This window comes from Eurytemora carolleeae, unplaced genomic scaffold (assembly GCF_000591075.1).
Source record: "Eurytemora carolleeae unplaced genomic scaffold, Eaff_2.0 scaffold38, whole genome shotgun sequence".
In the NCBI taxonomy this organism is placed as follows: Eukaryota; Metazoa; Arthropoda; class Copepoda; order Calanoida; family Temoridae; genus Eurytemora; species Eurytemora carolleeae.
In genome coordinates this window covers 103,678-120,203 of record NW_019396060.1, presented here as the reverse complement: position 1 = coordinate 120,203, position 16,526 = coordinate 103,678, and the positions used below count along the sequence as shown (strand labels likewise).

The window sequence follows — 16,526 nt, the reverse complement described above, 5'->3', positions numbered from 1 at the left end:
TCAATTATATCTATTAATAATAAAAATGAAAATTATAAAATAATAATTGGAGAAAACTATTCACTATTAGGTTTCTCTGGGATATCTTTGTTTCAGATTTGTTGTGTATTTGCTGAATATGATCTGTTTAAACCTACTATTTCTGTACAAACTGGTTATATATATGAATTTTCGTAAAAATTTGACACTTTTTTATCAATTTGTCGAGACAGGAACATCAGACATAACTTTCCTGGGTTGTGATCAAGAGCTAACGTGATTAACTTTCAGCCTATACCTGGCTCCTTTAATTTTTCCTGTACAGTCCCTTTAAGGTACTGTCGATGTAATTTCCTCTATTTAAAAAGAGGCGTATATCCGATTCACCACAGAACTCTTTCTGAGTAACAATGAGGAATATATCGTCTTTTTTATGTAAAATTGTTTAATTCTGACAATTCCCCTCTTTGAGTCTGCGACATAAATTGGCAAGTGATTTCGATAAAAAAATGAAGAATATCTTCATCGGTTTGGCTCAGACTAAGGTTTAACGGGTAGTTTTATTAACTTTAGATGGGGGGGGGGGGCACTTGAAATTACATCCATTATCCCTGTAAACACATATCTAGTAAACGCTATGCACTAAAAATGTTGATTGTTATGTATAATAAGTATGATTTAATTCCATACATCTAAATCACAGGCAAAATACGTCATTGATGACAGGATGTGTTCAGCTTGAATAATTTTATTGCAATTTTCCGTTCTTCCGTGAAAAGAGAAGTAACTGTACGATAAAAGTGTAAAATCAAGAAATTATTTATTATTTCATGTTTACAGTATTTTGTTATCAATTTATCAATTGTCAAAACAAAATATCAAACTTTGGAATTATTAATTAAATTTTAAAATAAATATTTGTTTTTGTATTTTTACCAATTTTGCCAAACTGTCATCACTTCCTTAATTTGTGAGTGTTTATCAAACCAAATCTAATTTGATAAATATTAACCAGGTGTTTTCTACTTCATATAGATTTCAACAAATTAAAAGATAGTAAAATTTTCAAGAGATATAAATGGATATATCATTCAGATAAGACAATGGTTTTAATGGTATCACTTTGAATAGGACAGGATACTTTTTTGTAAAGAGTCAGTTGAAATTACGACTATAGTAAATTGTGAAAGCATTCTGCAAGTTTTAAAAATGTTAACCTCATGAAATATGAGTTTTTTGAGGTAAAAAGTTTAGTTAATTTTAACTGCACAAAGAAATTAAAATCTTTACCACAAACTCAAATTTTCTAATCCCTATATCTTTGTAACCTAAGACTGTGAACCTTTGATATTTCAAACTCAGATTATTTGATCCAATAGAATGAATTGTTTGCAATATTTAAGGTCACGAAATTAGGTTGCAAAGATATAAGTTAGAAAATTAGAGTTTGTGGCAAGAACTCCAGATTCTGAGAAGTTCTTATTTTACTTTATCTAAAAAGTTAGATGACTAAAAATTGAAAACTAAATCTCTAATTTCTGGAATTTTCTGGAAACATGTGTTCAATATTCACATGTTGGAGGGTTCGTAAGCGTAATTAGAAATTAAGACAATCCCCGATTTACAGTAGTACCCTTAGAAAAAAAATGTGGAAGATATAGTCGTTTATCTGACTCGAAAAGTGTTTCGATCGTCATTGTGCTGCAATAACCGGTGGAAAGTTTAAAACTTAAGACGTTATAATACTAAAAATCATCATACTTAATATTTAAAATCATGTATACAACAAATACAATCCACGTCCATCGAGGCCCCTTATACATTCAACAAAGACCATGTCGATAACCCCGTTCTCATCCTATATTTTCTTACCGTAGTGATCCTCCGTCCTCTGAGCTACTGGTAGAACTCAAGCATACATCATTTGATTCTGAAATGAGCCGGGACTTGAATAAACACGATCTAAATCCGTCCGCGCGAGAATATATATGCTTAAAACTTTCTTAAAGATATTTATAAATACTAGAACATTGACAAAAATAAAATAATATCAAACTGGAATTGCGCTGCGATCAGCTGAAACTTCCGACTCCGCTTTTGTCTGCAAACGGTTTGATTTGGCTCGGATACTCTTTCCGGTCCCTGGATTTCCTGAATCCACGAAACATTCACCATTACTTCTTATTAACAAGAATTGCGCGAGAAACTGAAAATGAAAATAAACATTTTAAAGAAACAAAAACATTGTTATCCTCTTTATACTTTATCTGAGAAAGCTTTCAAGGGTACCGTTGTAAATCCGGCATTACCATCGTTGCATAGAGGAAATTACGCTTACAGTCCCATTACTAATGAATAAACATGAACCCTGTGGTTAGATAAATTTAAGTTTATCTTGTTAAAGTATAGCACTTTGCTTTGCACCAAACTCGAGATATACCAATGATTAATGTAAGGTTATGTTTTATAAAAAAAAATTAAAAATAATAAAATTTTAAATATTAATAATTCTACATTTCTTTGCAACCTACTGTCGTAGACCTTTGGTATTTAAAAACATTCAGCTAGATCTAATAGTCAAAGTTTAAAATAACTATGGTTTACATTATCAGGTTGCAAAGATGGACGAATTAGAAAATTAGAGTTTGTGGTAAGTTCCTATTTGGCTCTAAATATCAACAAATAGTCCAAATGAAATAATTAATCTAAATTATGAATTTTATCAATTATTTCTACATTAATAATTCTTATTGGGTTTCTCAAATAATATTGAGTTTATAATTCTTTTATATTTGATCTTAGATTTTTAATATTTAAAATGTCAGAAGAAAACGTATAATTCACGATATCAAGGTTATAAATGTATATAGCTCTCTTCAACCACTGAATGGTAAGGTGAAGGTTGGCGAAGGTTTGGCAAAGGAAAGGTAAAGGTTGGGCAAAGGTTAGATAAAGGTTGGTGAAGTCTGAACAAAGGTTAGATAAAGGTTGGCAAAGGTTTGGCAAAGGTTAGATTAAGGTTAGTGAAGGTTTGGCAAAGGTTAGATTAAGGTTGGTGAACTCTCAATGTCTATCTATCTATCTATCTATCTATCTATCTATCTATCTATCTATCTATCTATCTATCTATCTATCTATCTATCTATCTATCTATCTATCTATCTATCTATCTATCTATCTATCTATCTATCTATCTATCGATCTATCGATCTATCGATCTATCGATCTATCTATCTATCTATCTATCTATCTATCTATCTGTAAATCTATCTATCTATCTGTCAATCTATATATCTATCTATATATCTATCTATCTATCTATCAATCTATCTATCTATCTATTTATCTATCTATCTATCTATCTATCTATCTATCGGTGTATCGAGTTGTCTCTCTCTATGTATAAGTCATGTTCGTCAAATCTTGCTTCCGTGTTCATCTGTTAGTTAGGCAAGGATCATCCTAGCAACAACATTTAGTTAATTATATACCCCAGTGTGCTTGATATCTGCGTAGAACCCATTAATTTATTCTACTACGCAGAGTCTTCATTACATTGATAAAACATAATAATTATAGTGTAACGTCAAGGTGATAGATAAACAATTAAGTATCTTCTAATCCATTAAGTTGAAGATTGTGGATCTGATATAAACAGTAAATTGCATTGTATGCATGCAAAGTACACTGGGCATTGCATTGCCTAAAATTAAGGGGTATAAGGTTTTTATATTTTGACTAAACTAGTGTATTGAAGCCTGAGCAGTTTAATGTTTATACAAAATAAGATTTCCTAATGACTTTCATAAACTCTTTGAAAACGATCTGAAAGTTGGATTTGATGCCCGGGCCTTGAATAATACATTTTAGAGAAATTAAAATCAGTTTTATTAGAAATGATAATGACGTTTGAATCTAATCAAATAATGATTTTATTTCATTCACCTTGACACCTTTCAACATTTATTTACAAGTTTAAAAAAAATTAACTTGTAACGTACTGTATTCAGTATTATTGTGATAATCTGTGTGTATAATATTTGCAAGAAATATCTTCTCTTCAGGGTCTGAAAATATTCATATTTTTCCTCTGCACTGTGTGATCATATTTCATGTGATACAGTGGTAGGCGATTTTATCGATACAATAAAGACGATCTTAGATTTCAATTTTGATTTATATCAAGCTGTTAAACAGCATGAACATGGAAGTCAAGAGAAGCTGTCGATCAAAAAGCTTCTCTTTGATTGCTTGTAAACTTGAAATTTAAAAAAGCTTGTTAACCATCAAAACTTAAATTAAAAAGTAGTCTTCATTGTACTGACATAATCTAGTACCACTGTATGAAATGAGAATATAAAACTAAACTATTTTAAATAAATCAACAAGAGAAAATAATTTATGTTTAAAATAGTTCATTTTTTTGTCGTACTTATGTTTGTTGGAACTCTCTGTATGAACATTCTCTAAGATTGTTGTGTGCTTATTTCCAGAACACGTGGAAACTATTAAAAACAGATTCATGTTGTCAAAACATTGTCAAAGCATTACCAATCCAATTTACTTTTACAAAACTAAACTAAACTTTTAACTGTGTACTGTTAGTCCTGAACATTTCATCCAAATTTCAAAACAAAAAAGTAGATAATTTGAAGAAAAAAAATTTCGAATGCGTTTTTTCTCACAACTTTAAAGTATATTTTATTTTTATTTTAGATTTTCAAAAAAATATGAAGATTTTGAGGATATAATATTTTTTGGTCTTTGCTAAACAAGGATAAGATTACCGGTAAATTATAACATTTTTTTCAAATCTAAATCACATTTTTAAATTGAACTTTATTGCAAAAACGTTATTTTAAGTAAAAATGTTTTACTCTTAATTATGATAAACTTTTATAAAAAGAATCATTTAGAGTTGTTATCACCCAATATTCTTCACGACCCTTTCTAACGTTTATGATAAAAGTAAAAAAAAAAAACATTTTACATAAATAACATTTTCTAAAAGTTTGTCAAGATGTATTAATTTTTAAAATCTGATATATTTGCATTCATAAAACTTGAAAAAAGATTAATTGTTCAAAATTAACCAAGAAGAATTCTGAACTAACCTAATAATGTATTCGCTGCATAAACGATGATTTTTTTATGCAATCAAAATCAAAAACGGTCCTTGCATTTGGAGATAAGCTAAAAAAACTTCAGATACAAACTAAAAATAAACATTTTTTTAAACCAATAACTATTCCCTGCAGGGTGCAAGGAAGATACAAATCATCTTTCATCATGAGGGCGCAGGTAAAATAGATTTAACTCAAATATTTAATTACAGTTTTATTCTTATAACCCGGAATCTATATATACATTTGGCTTGTCTGTTTGTTTGTTTGTTTGTCTGTCTGTTTGTATCCAATAAACGTCAAAACGGCTGAACCGATCGGGCCCAAATTTTTTGTGGGACATCTAGGGACCCCAGGGAAGGTTTATGAATGATTGAAATTTTAAATATTTGTCTCCATCAAAATTCGATCTTCATTAAATTTTTTAAAATTTTGAAAATCCACGAAATTTTTTGTGAAAATCCGCGAATTTTTTTTGTTTTGTTTTACGATGTACACAAAGAGAACATGTTCACAATTAATTTAGAAGATGGGCGCGAAGCGCCCTCTAAGGCTAGTAACATATATTTATTGATGACTTCAATGTCGTCTTTGACCTTAGACATAGTTTGCGGCATTTACCATAGCTAAATCAAGCAATATGTTTTACGTGACAATAATCACAGTTCAGCCCTAGTCCATTTCCAAAATGTGGTCTGCCGTTTTTGTGCTTTCATAATTACTGGAGATGTGAATGATTTCGCTCAAAATTAGACATTTTCATTGTTTTAACTAATAAATAGAAATATAAACAAAATTCTTAATATCTCTGGTTAAATCTTAAGCTGTTCATTAGACCCACAATATTAAACCATAGTTGGAAATACCTTATATTTGAAGAAAAAAATTTATTGATACATGATTTTTTTATCTAGTGTATTCTGGTTTGTCTTGCGATCTCCCTGTCTCTGGGTATCCATGGAAACCCTGCTCCTGATCATGAATCTAGCTCCGGGTCTGGGTGTGGAGGGGACAGTCTCTGTATCCTGGATTCTATGCTCCGGGAAGGTTTAATTAACCAGCAGCAATATCAGGGATAAGTTTCTAGTTTATGATATAATAAACCCAAATTTTGGTTAAACTTCACAACTTTTAACTTGCTTAATTTGCTTACTAGAGCCTTCACTCTTTTTAAATATTATAAACTTCTGAATAAAAGAACTAAGCTCTGTTAAATGAACAGTAATTTCAATCCTTACTTTTGATTGGTTGAGGTCTGACATATCGGGTCTCTCATTGGTCGAATCCCCAAATGTTTAACAATGACAGAAACGGGGTATAAAAGTCCCAAAGAAATAGTTTTGATTAAATGAATCATGTCTTCGTTCATGAACGCATGTTCGTTCAGTTCATACATAAGTTGCCGCTTTTATCCATATGTTTCTGTTTTTTTCTACTTTTGGTTTTTACATATTTTGAACCTTTCTTTCTCTACGCAATCTATGTCAAAAGTTTTCTTTTCTCTTCTCATTTGTGACCACCAAATCCTTGTAATAAAAGTAAAGGGTGTCCTTTAGTATAATAGACCTTGGTGAAACTATAGTAATACACCTTTATTCCTGCCTTCATTATCACAGAGTAAACAGATAGGACACGATTATATTTAGATTTGTTTTCTCTCCCGTCGCATAGTTTTCTAATCTCTGCCCTCATATAATTTTGTAATCACTTGCACCACCTAGTTTTGTAATCTCTGGAGTCGCGTAAATATGTAATCTCTGCCGTCATGTAGTTTTGTAATCTCTGCTGTCACGTAGTTTTGTAATCTTTGCCGGCATGTACTTTTGTAATCTCTGCTGTCACGTAGTTTTGTAATCTCTGCTGTCAAGTTTTGTTATCTCTGCTGTCACGTAGTTTTGTAATCTTTGCCGGCATGTACTTTTGTAATCTCTGCTGTCACGTAGTTTTGTAATCTCTGCTGTCACGTAGTTTTGTAATCTCTGCCGTCATGTAGTTTTGTAATCTCTGCTGTCAAGTAGTTTTGTAATCACTGCCGTACGCGTCGCCTAGTTTTGTAATCTCTGCCGTCAAGTAGTTTTGTAATCTCTGCTGTCAAGTAGTTTTGTAATCTCTGCAGTTGCGTATTTATGTGATCTCTTCCGTAGTGCAGTTTGTTATCTCTTCTGTCACGTAGTTTTGTTATCTCTGCTGTCACGTAGTTTTGTAATCTCTGCCGTCAAGTATTTTTGTAATCTCTGCTGTCACGTAGTTTTGTAATCTCTGCTGTCAAGTAGTTTTGTAATCACTGCCGTACGCGTCGCCTAGTTTTTTCATCTCTGCCGTCACTTAGTTTTGTAATCTCTGCATTCATGTGGTTTCGTTATCTCTGTATAAAACTGTAGAACTTGTGTAGTATAATCTTACGAGCGTTTAAATAATCACTTTCTTTTAACTTAACTTTATGATCCACTATCCAATCCAATATGCATACCATGTACTTACCACAAATGTGTTTAAACCCAACTGCCACATCTTATCTGTAAAATCTATGATCTCTGTCTCTTCACTCTAGTAGAACCTCAACTACACCTCAGCTGCAGGACTTTATCGCTTGAAAGAGAGAATGAGAAATAATTAAATTATCTACTTTTTTCTTCTAAAGGAATTGAGCCTTTGTCACAAACTCTGATTTTCTAATCCTTATATCTTTGCAACCCAATGTTGTAGACCTCAGATATTTCAAACTTTATATTCTTATAGATAAAATAATCTGAGTTTGAAATATCAAAGGTTTACACCAAGTGGTTGCAGAGATATAAGGATTAGAAAATTAGAGATTGTGACAAAGACTCAATTTCTTTCCAAATTAGAAAGTTATTAACATATCATTTTCGGAGCTACTCGGTTTCAATTTTATATTTCCAAAATTAAACTCGTCGATAATAATATATACAAAAAAAAGATTATTAGTATTGTGAATTTAGTCTTTTTTTAATTCAGAATAAATTAGTTTTTAAAGAAAATATTTTAGAAACTTTTATTATATTCAGAGAAACAAGAACTTTATAACTCGACCTAAAACAAGGTATTAACTTTTAGGTTTGGTTTATTTTTACAATAATATTGAAACGAGGGTTTAAGTATAATTCACAAATTAATTATACATTTATTATTGAACCAGTCACAATGTTTTTAAAGAAAGTTAAAATCAACTTTAATAAAATTTTACTTTCTTGCCCACCCCCCTTCAAAACTTGAACGGTTTTGTTTTAAAAAAGAAAGATATTAAATTAAAGTTCAAATGTCTTTTTCCGATTCAAAACCTAACGTTTTGTGCATATTATCGAACTGACAAAATCATTTCGAAAAAACGAAGATTTAGTTTGAAATTATGTCAGGGATATTTTTACATCTCGAACTAAATATTGGTTTTTGAAAAAATGACACAAATAAAGTGTGTTTAAAATAAGGTAATTAGGCAAATAAAGTTAATTGCTCTTGCGTATTCTCTGAAACCAGTTCTCTCTGGGAGGTGTTTGTAAACAAGAATAGATAAATCAGTGTTCTTGTAGTATCCTAGGAGGGTAAAAGCATTTATTTTTGAGAATTTTGATATTTTACATTTACATAATATTTTCCTATAACCAGAATATTTCATTGATTTTTTATGTGAAAGATGGATCCCATGTAAGGCTGTGACATCCGTCTTGTGTTTACTTTACCGCCCAGAGACAGTACACTGCAGTACAATAAATGCGTACACCTCTGAACTAACTATCTTTACATTATAATTCTGTCAAAGAATTTCTTTGGTTTAAAGCAAGGAGAATTGAATACAAGGAGTGGGCAATAAGGTTTCCGTACACTTTGCTGTGATGTATTTGGACTGCTGGAGAAATAGTTTTTTCGTAACAACAATAATAAAGGCAGCCGATCTAATGTAAACAAAAATGAGTTAGTATACGGTTAATCTTCATCTAACGCCAGAGATGCACCAAATGTCTATTAATCATTTGTGTTATTGCTTACAATCTTTATTATTGTTGTTACGACGCAAAAACTAGTTCTCCAGTAGTCCAAATACGTCACAGCAAAGTGTACGGAAATCCTATTGCCCCCTCCTTGTATTCAATTCTCCTTGGTTTAAAGTGTGTTGTATGACTGTTGAAAGGTATTCTTGTGTTAATCAGATTTTCTGGTGTAAATTCCTTCAACTAACAGTACATTGACTCTATACTTGTATTGTATGTGCGCCAAATTATCCTCAAGACATAGCGTAAACAGATAGAGAAGTATTATGTATGTATTTAATATATAGTTTCGTGATTTTTTTCTTCAAAGAAGTTGCCAATTTTCTTGTCCCATCTGCGTAATCTCTATGCAGCTGTAGAACTTCATTATTCATTTATTCGTCTTGATTAGCCTTTAGTTGGATCTATATCTCCATAGTCCTATTCTATATCTTGATTATCCTCTAGTTGGATCTATATCTCCTAGTCCTATTCTATATCTTGATAATCCTCTAGTTGGATCTATATCTCCTAATCCTATTCTATATCTTGATTATTCTATAGTTGGATCTATATCTCCTAGTCCTATTATTTTTTAATCTGTGAATTTTGTAGTTGGATCACCAGCTCCCAGTCCTATCCTTCTCCCAGGTATCTGGGGAACCAGGAGGACCAGGGAACCCAGTGGAACCAGGCATCTTCAGACAACCAGGGAGATGTAAGTTAAAATTAAAATAATGTTTCAAAGTTATATTTAAATCTTTTTATTGTTACTCAACTGACTCAGTACAAAATATTTGTTTATAAATTTTAAGTATTTTCTTTTATTTTGATTTTTTCACGCATTTAACAATACATATTATCTTTTTCAGTCACGAAGACCTAACAGTAAATATAACCCTGACTGCTGGGCCCAGGATGGGCAGGGTGGGCAGCAGAGCAGGAGGATAAGGAGTGGAAGGGGGCACGCTCAGGGTAGAGAACAGGAGAGAACACGACCTTGTCTCTGGGAAACAGATTACTATCTTGGAGATGAAACCTTATGAACTCAATAATTAAGGAAATGTCGTCGTGTAATTCTAAGTGATCCATCATTTAAAAAAGGGGGCATTCCCGGTTCATAACAGTACCCAATACCCGTGACATTTAACCTGATCAATAATGGAAGAAAACGTCGTTTTTCTAAAAGCCCCTTTTACAGATAAACCACAAATGAAAATAAACAATTTTTGAAAATAAAAACATAAATATCTAATTCATACTTGGGCAGACATAGCTTTTAAGGGTACCGTTGTGATTCGGATAAACCACTCTATCAATCAAAAACTAAAAATTATGAAAAAAATTTAATTAACTATACTTTCTGTAAAACAGACTGGACTCACTGAACTAACTAAACCGGGCATTTAGTTGAGAAAACGTATTAGAATATTTTAAATGTTTATATGTATTTATTTATAATAATTATTTTATTAAATCTTATTTATTTATTTAACTAACATGCTGCTGCAAATAAAACACATATTTAATGAATAATTTAAATTCAAATTTTTGGACTTTTTCAAATTTTTGCTTATGTTAGTGAATATTTTTAAAATGTCCAGCTTGGTAAATTGCACGCTTGAATGTAAAAATCAATCAGGATTAATGTCAACTACTTCTTATAAACTTAAGCTGAAAACAAAATGTTATGTTGTATATAGTACAATGTTGATGCCTAGTGTCTGTACTGTCTAGTCTACGGCTACAAAAAGTAGAAGTAAAGGAATTGAGACATTTACACAAACTCTTATTTTATATTCCCAATATTTTTGCAACCCAATGTCATTGATCTTTGATTCTATTAGACGACTAATTTAAGTATTAAATATCAAATTTGAGAAAGGGTAAGAATTCAAATCCTTGGTAATGAAAAACCACAAACTACACAGACTGCTTATCTCCTTTTACAGGGTGGGCTACGTAGGTCTAAGTTGACCCGGCACGACATGCTACATTTTTACGATAGGTTTTTAGAGTGCCATCTCACGGCCACTTGTTGAACATAAATTATAAATACCCATTCAGGGGTTATGTTTTACAAATTTTAAAGAAACACTCCAGTTTTAAACATGAAACATAACATTTATGAATTCAGTCTTTTTGAAGATTTTGTGTTTTGTATCCAAAGAGTCCTTAAATATCCCTGAATACAGATGTTTGCTGATTGGTCGTGTACAGTACTTGTACACAATAGAACATGCTGTGAAAAATTTCGCATATTTTAGCTGATAATCGATCGCTGTAACTCTCTTATCTCTGGATAAAACCCGAAATTAAAAACTATTTTTTTTCATATCTGTCTAGATCTCTATTGAATGCGTAATACAAACTCAACAGCATTGAATATGTTATTATAGCACTGCATACTCGATAGTAAACCTTACAAATGTAGGGAAATGGTAAAAGTAGAAATGTTTATTCTATTTCTATACATCCACTCTTCCTATTTAAATATAATAGAAAAGAGATGAACCAAACGAGAGAAAGAGCAAATATTTATTTAATAAAACCCTCTCAGAATGGATAAGGCATGACATTTTTAAATTTCTTATCTGATGCCGGTTTGATTTTGAACCAATTAAAAAAAAACAGTATACAGTGAACCCCATTCAACTGTGGAATAGAAAGACGACAGTTAGGTAATATTATGTGTTTATGAAAATCAGCGTATTAAGTGAAATGGGTATTCAACACAAACAAACAGACAACGCAAATATTAATAAAGATTATGCAGAACCCAAGGAAGTAATTTAATTTTAGTTTATTTAACAAATATGACATTGTAGGTTTTATGTTAATAATTATCTATTTATCTACCCCCTCTGTAGGCCGACATGGGTCTACTAGATCGAACTGTTGTATTAGATCCTTCTTCATCCTCATCACCATCATCCTCCTCATCATCATCATCACTGAGAGTATCCATCCCGAGATCCTGGCCTAGCAGGAGCTCAGCTCTATCTATATCCAGGATATCCTCCTCTCCTAGCAATCCTTCATCTTCATCCTACACATCAAGGAGTTTATGATTCAATTAGTCGGGATTTATTTGGCTAGTCAGTTACTTAGTGAGTTAACAGTTGAGATTCAACAAAGTTACCGGACACTCGGCAATATCTGCTAGTTGTTGGGATTAAATCAAGTTACCTGACCCATACTGGTAATATCTGCCAGTTGTTGGGATTAAATCAAGTTACCTGACCCATACTGACAATATCTGCCAGTTGTTGGGATTAAATCAAGTTACCTGACCCATACTGAGGGTCTGTCCTAGTGAACGATTTTTGGACCCCCCCAGGCCCCCCCCCTCCTATCAATTTTGTACATGACGAAATTAGTATATTAGTATTTATTTATTATTATTTCTGGGCCGAGCGCTACGGCTAGGATAGGCTAGTAATCTCTGNGGGTTAGGTTAAGTTAAGACACTATCTGTAAGATCCATGTACAAAATTGATAGGGGGGGGGGCCTGGGGTGGTCCAAAAATCGTTCTCTAGGAATATACCTATACTGGCAAGATCTGCCGTTGTTGGGATTAAATCAAGTTACCTGACGCATACTGGCAATATCTGCCAGTTGTTGAGATTAAATCAAGTTACCTGACACATACTGGCAATATCTGCCAGTTGTTGGGATTGAACCATCTCTATCCACTGGGCATTATGAAACCTAAACTTTTCTCCAAGTAGTCTTTCAGACCATTCAGGACTCACCTCGCCTGGCAATTAAAATATACATTTCCCAAAAGTTCTAATATTAATTTTATCTTAAATTACATAATCAAGTTTAAGAAAAATTTTGCAGGATATCTCAAATAGTTAATTCTCTAAATCTTCTATTTTTATTCTAAATCAAATTTCAGATTTTAACTTAATGTTTGAATTCTAGATTAAATATTAATTTTCTAGATTAAATATTCATATTTTAGATTAAATATAATCATATTCTAGGTTAAATATTCATTTTCTAGATTAAATAACCATATTCTAGATTAAATAACCATATTCTAGATTAAATATTCATATTCTAGACTAAATATTCATATTCTAGATTAAATATTGATATTCTAGATCAAATATTCATATTCTAGATCAAAAAATCATATTCTAGATCAAATAATCATATTCTAGATTAATTATTCATATTCTAGACTAAATATTCATATTCTAGATTAAATATTCATATTCTAGATTAAATTTTCATATTCTAGATTAAATATTCATATTCTAGATTAATTATTCATATTCTTGATTAAATAATCATATTCTAGATTAAATGTTCATATTCTACATATGTTCATATTCTAGATTAAATGTTCATATTCTAGGTTAAATAATCAAATTCTAGATTTATTATTCATATTCTAGATTAAATAATCATATTCTAGATTAAATGTTCATATTCTAGGTTAAATAAACATATTCTAGATTAATTATTCATATTCTAGATTAATTATTCATATTCTAGATTAAATATTCATATTCTAGATTAAATATTCATATTCTAGATTAAATATTCATATTCTAGATTAAATGTTCATATTCTATATATGTTCGTATACGTATTATATATTAAGTTTTTAAGGGGAGACAGACAAGGGGGGTTACAATTCCGAATAAAATGTTAAAATCCTAATTAGAAAATAAGACGTACTTTGTAAAGTTGAAAACTGCAAAGAATTTATTTAGCTTTTAGCATTTAATTGCCTTAGTCTCTGTTTAATTAAATTTTCTTCTCTTTTTCTAATTTAATTTATAGTTTGTATAACTAACTAATTAGTTCATTACAAGACTAACTTTACTTCAAAAATAAAAAAAATGAAAAATTCTGTAATTACTTTTAGTCAGATATTATTTAATCAGTCTGCTTAACACTTATCAGTAAAATTTTGACCTCATTTGAAACAAATTTACATATTGGGCTCGGCCTTTGAGCTAAAAAAATACAAGAAGAATATTCATGAAGCTTAATTAACCCGATAGAGATTTTATTCTCTATGATTACTGTCTGTTCCTAAAAACCTTTCCATCGCTGTCTCATAAAATTTCTAAGAATTTTCGTGGGTAAGTCAAAAATATTCTTTTGCTAAAAAGTGCTTGGGTTGATTTCATATTATCCTCCCTGAGAAGTGTAGTTTAGACTTGAGAAGAAACAGTAAATATGTGCCCAAACGTTTAGTAGATTGTTTATATTAAAGTTGCAAATATTTGGGCCATAAATTTGAATGAAAGGAACTGAGTCTTTGCCACCTGATGATGTAAATCTATGATATTTCAAACTTAGATTATTTGATCTAACAGAATATTCATAGTTTGAAATAGCATAGGTCTACGCCATTAGGTTGTAAAGATATAGAGATTATAAATCAGAGTTTGTGGCAAAAACTCAGTTTCTTTGTTTTTCCAAATCAAAGTCTTAAATATTCCTTGCTAATGTAAAATATTACCAATCATTTGAAGGGTCTGGTCACACATTTTCTGAACTTCTGGATTCCTATCATGCAGTAGGTCTAGTAGGTAGGGGATACCCTAATAAAATATATTTAAAGTAGGTCTAGTAGGTAGGGGATACCCTAATAAAATATATCTAAAGTAGGTCTATATAGTAGGTATGGGATACCCTAATAAAATATATTTAAAGTAGGTCTATATAGTAGGTAGGGGATACCATAATATAAAATATATCTAAAGTAGGTCTATATAGTAGGTATGGGATACCCTAATAAAATATATTTAAAGTAGGTCTATATAGTAGGTAGGGGATACCCTAATAAAATATATTTAAAGTAGGCCTATATAGTAGGTAGGGGATACCCTAATAAAATATATTTAAAGTAGGCCTATATAGTAGGTAGGGGATACCCTAATAAAATATATTTAAAGTAGGCCTATATAGTAGGTAGGGGATACCCTAATAAAATATATTTAAAGTAGGCCTATAAAGTAGGTAGGGGATACCATAATAAAATCTATTTAAAGTAGGCCTATCTAGTAGGTAGGGGATACCCTAATAAAATATAGTTAAAGTAGGTCTATATAGTAGGTAGGGGATACCATAATATAAAATATATTTAAAGTAGGTCTATATAGTAGGTAGGGGATACCCTAATAAAATATATTTAAAGTAGGTTTATATAGTAGGTAGGGGATACCCTAATATAAAATATATTTAAAGTAGGTCTATATAGTAGGTAGGGGATACCCTAATATAAAATATATTTAAAGTAGGTCTATATAGTAGGTAGGGGATACCCTAATATAAAATATATCTAAAGTAGGTCTATATAGTAGGTATGGGATACCCTAATAAAATATATTTAAAGTAGGTCTATATAGTAGGTAGGGGATACCCTAATATAAAATATCTTGTAGGTTATCAATATTGGTTTTATAAAAACCTAAAGATCAAAAGTTTACAATTGTGAAAAAAAATATTTTTTTAAAAACATTTCTGAAGTACCTCTGTTTCCTCTAGAACGTATTTTCTACTGTCTTTATGACTGCACAGCTGGTGGAAAACATAAATAACCTGAAATATTCTAGATTTTATAATTTTTCACATATATAAATATAGTTCTAAAACTTTAATTCTTCAAAGAAGTCAATGATATTGAGCTACTTGTAGAAATATTGAATCTATCATAAACTACTCATAATAAAGGGTCATCTACAAAGCACTACTTGAACTACCTGGAGTACTACTTGAACTACCTGTATTACTACTCGAACTACCTGGAGTACTACTTGAACTACCTGGAGCACTACTTGAACTACCTGGAGTACTATCTCGTCATCCTCCTGCTTTGCTTTAAGCAGCTCTATGAGAGCTGGTAAAACCTCGCATTTACAAAGAAATATTGCTGCGGACTCATCACTAGCACATGTTCCAACAAAGACGACAATTTCTAAAAGAAGATCGTCTTCTCCAATGTTTGGAACTAGACGACTTTTCATCCAATCAATCATCTCAAACTCCTTCAGTATCCTGGTAAAATCCAGATCCGGCAAGGTCAGATTCCCTAAAGATTTTTTTGAGATAAATATTTACTATTTTAAAAGATTTACATTTGTTGAGTCACGGAAGTTCGTAGTAAGATTTTGACTCCACTGGAGACTGCCGGAGGGAATTCTTTTTCACTGGAGGGGTTTTAAAAAAAACGCTTTTTACAATTCAAAATTTTACGCAGGGTGATTTACATTCCACTGGAGGGATTCAGATGTCCTTCCTGGGTGGTTATAATTCCACTGGAGGGATTTAGTTATCCTTCCCAAGGGTTTATAATTCCACTGGAGGGATTCAGATATCTTTCCTAGGGGCTTATAATTCCACTGGAGGAATTCAGATATCCTTCCTGGGGGTTTATAATTCCACTGGAGGGATTCAGATATCCTT

General features: G+C 31.2%; 2 protein-coding genes across 2 annotated transcripts in view; one reads left to right on the top strand and one right to left on the bottom strand.

Moving 5' to 3' along the window:
* Window positions 1-4,688: 4,688 nt before the first annotated feature.
* LOC111708361 (uncharacterized) lies at window positions 4,689-10,339 on the top strand. The gene is made up of 6 exons (XM_023481704.1): window positions 4,689-4,768; window positions 5,238-5,280; window positions 6,017-6,175; window positions 8,132-8,166; window positions 9,707-9,809; window positions 9,964-10,339. Exons 2-6 carry the CDS (start codon window positions 5,269-5,271, stop codon window positions 10,135-10,137), a joined length of 483 nt encoding a protein of 160 aa, XP_023337472.1. The 5' UTR covers window positions 4,689-4,768; window positions 5,238-5,268; the 3' UTR covers window positions 10,138-10,339.
* A 1,540-nt stretch (window positions 10,340-11,879) lies between these two features.
* The window catches only part of LOC111708486 (kinesin-associated protein 3), a 14,685-nt gene continuing 10,038 nt past the window's right edge, over window positions 11,880-16,526 (bottom strand). Inside the window, exons 16-20 of the mRNA XM_023481886.1 lie at window positions 15,908-16,152; window positions 15,594-15,662; window positions 14,581-14,662; window positions 12,734-12,852; window positions 11,880-12,140 (exon numbers count right to left, since the gene is read on the bottom strand). Of these exons, the coding sequence (XP_023337654.1) occupies window positions 11,943-12,140; window positions 12,734-12,852; window positions 14,581-14,662; window positions 15,594-15,662; window positions 15,908-16,152 (713 nt within the window). The 3' untranslated portion in view covers window positions 11,880-11,942. The remainder of the gene's footprint in view (window positions 12,141-12,733; window positions 12,853-14,580; window positions 14,663-15,593; window positions 15,663-15,907; window positions 16,153-16,526) is intronic.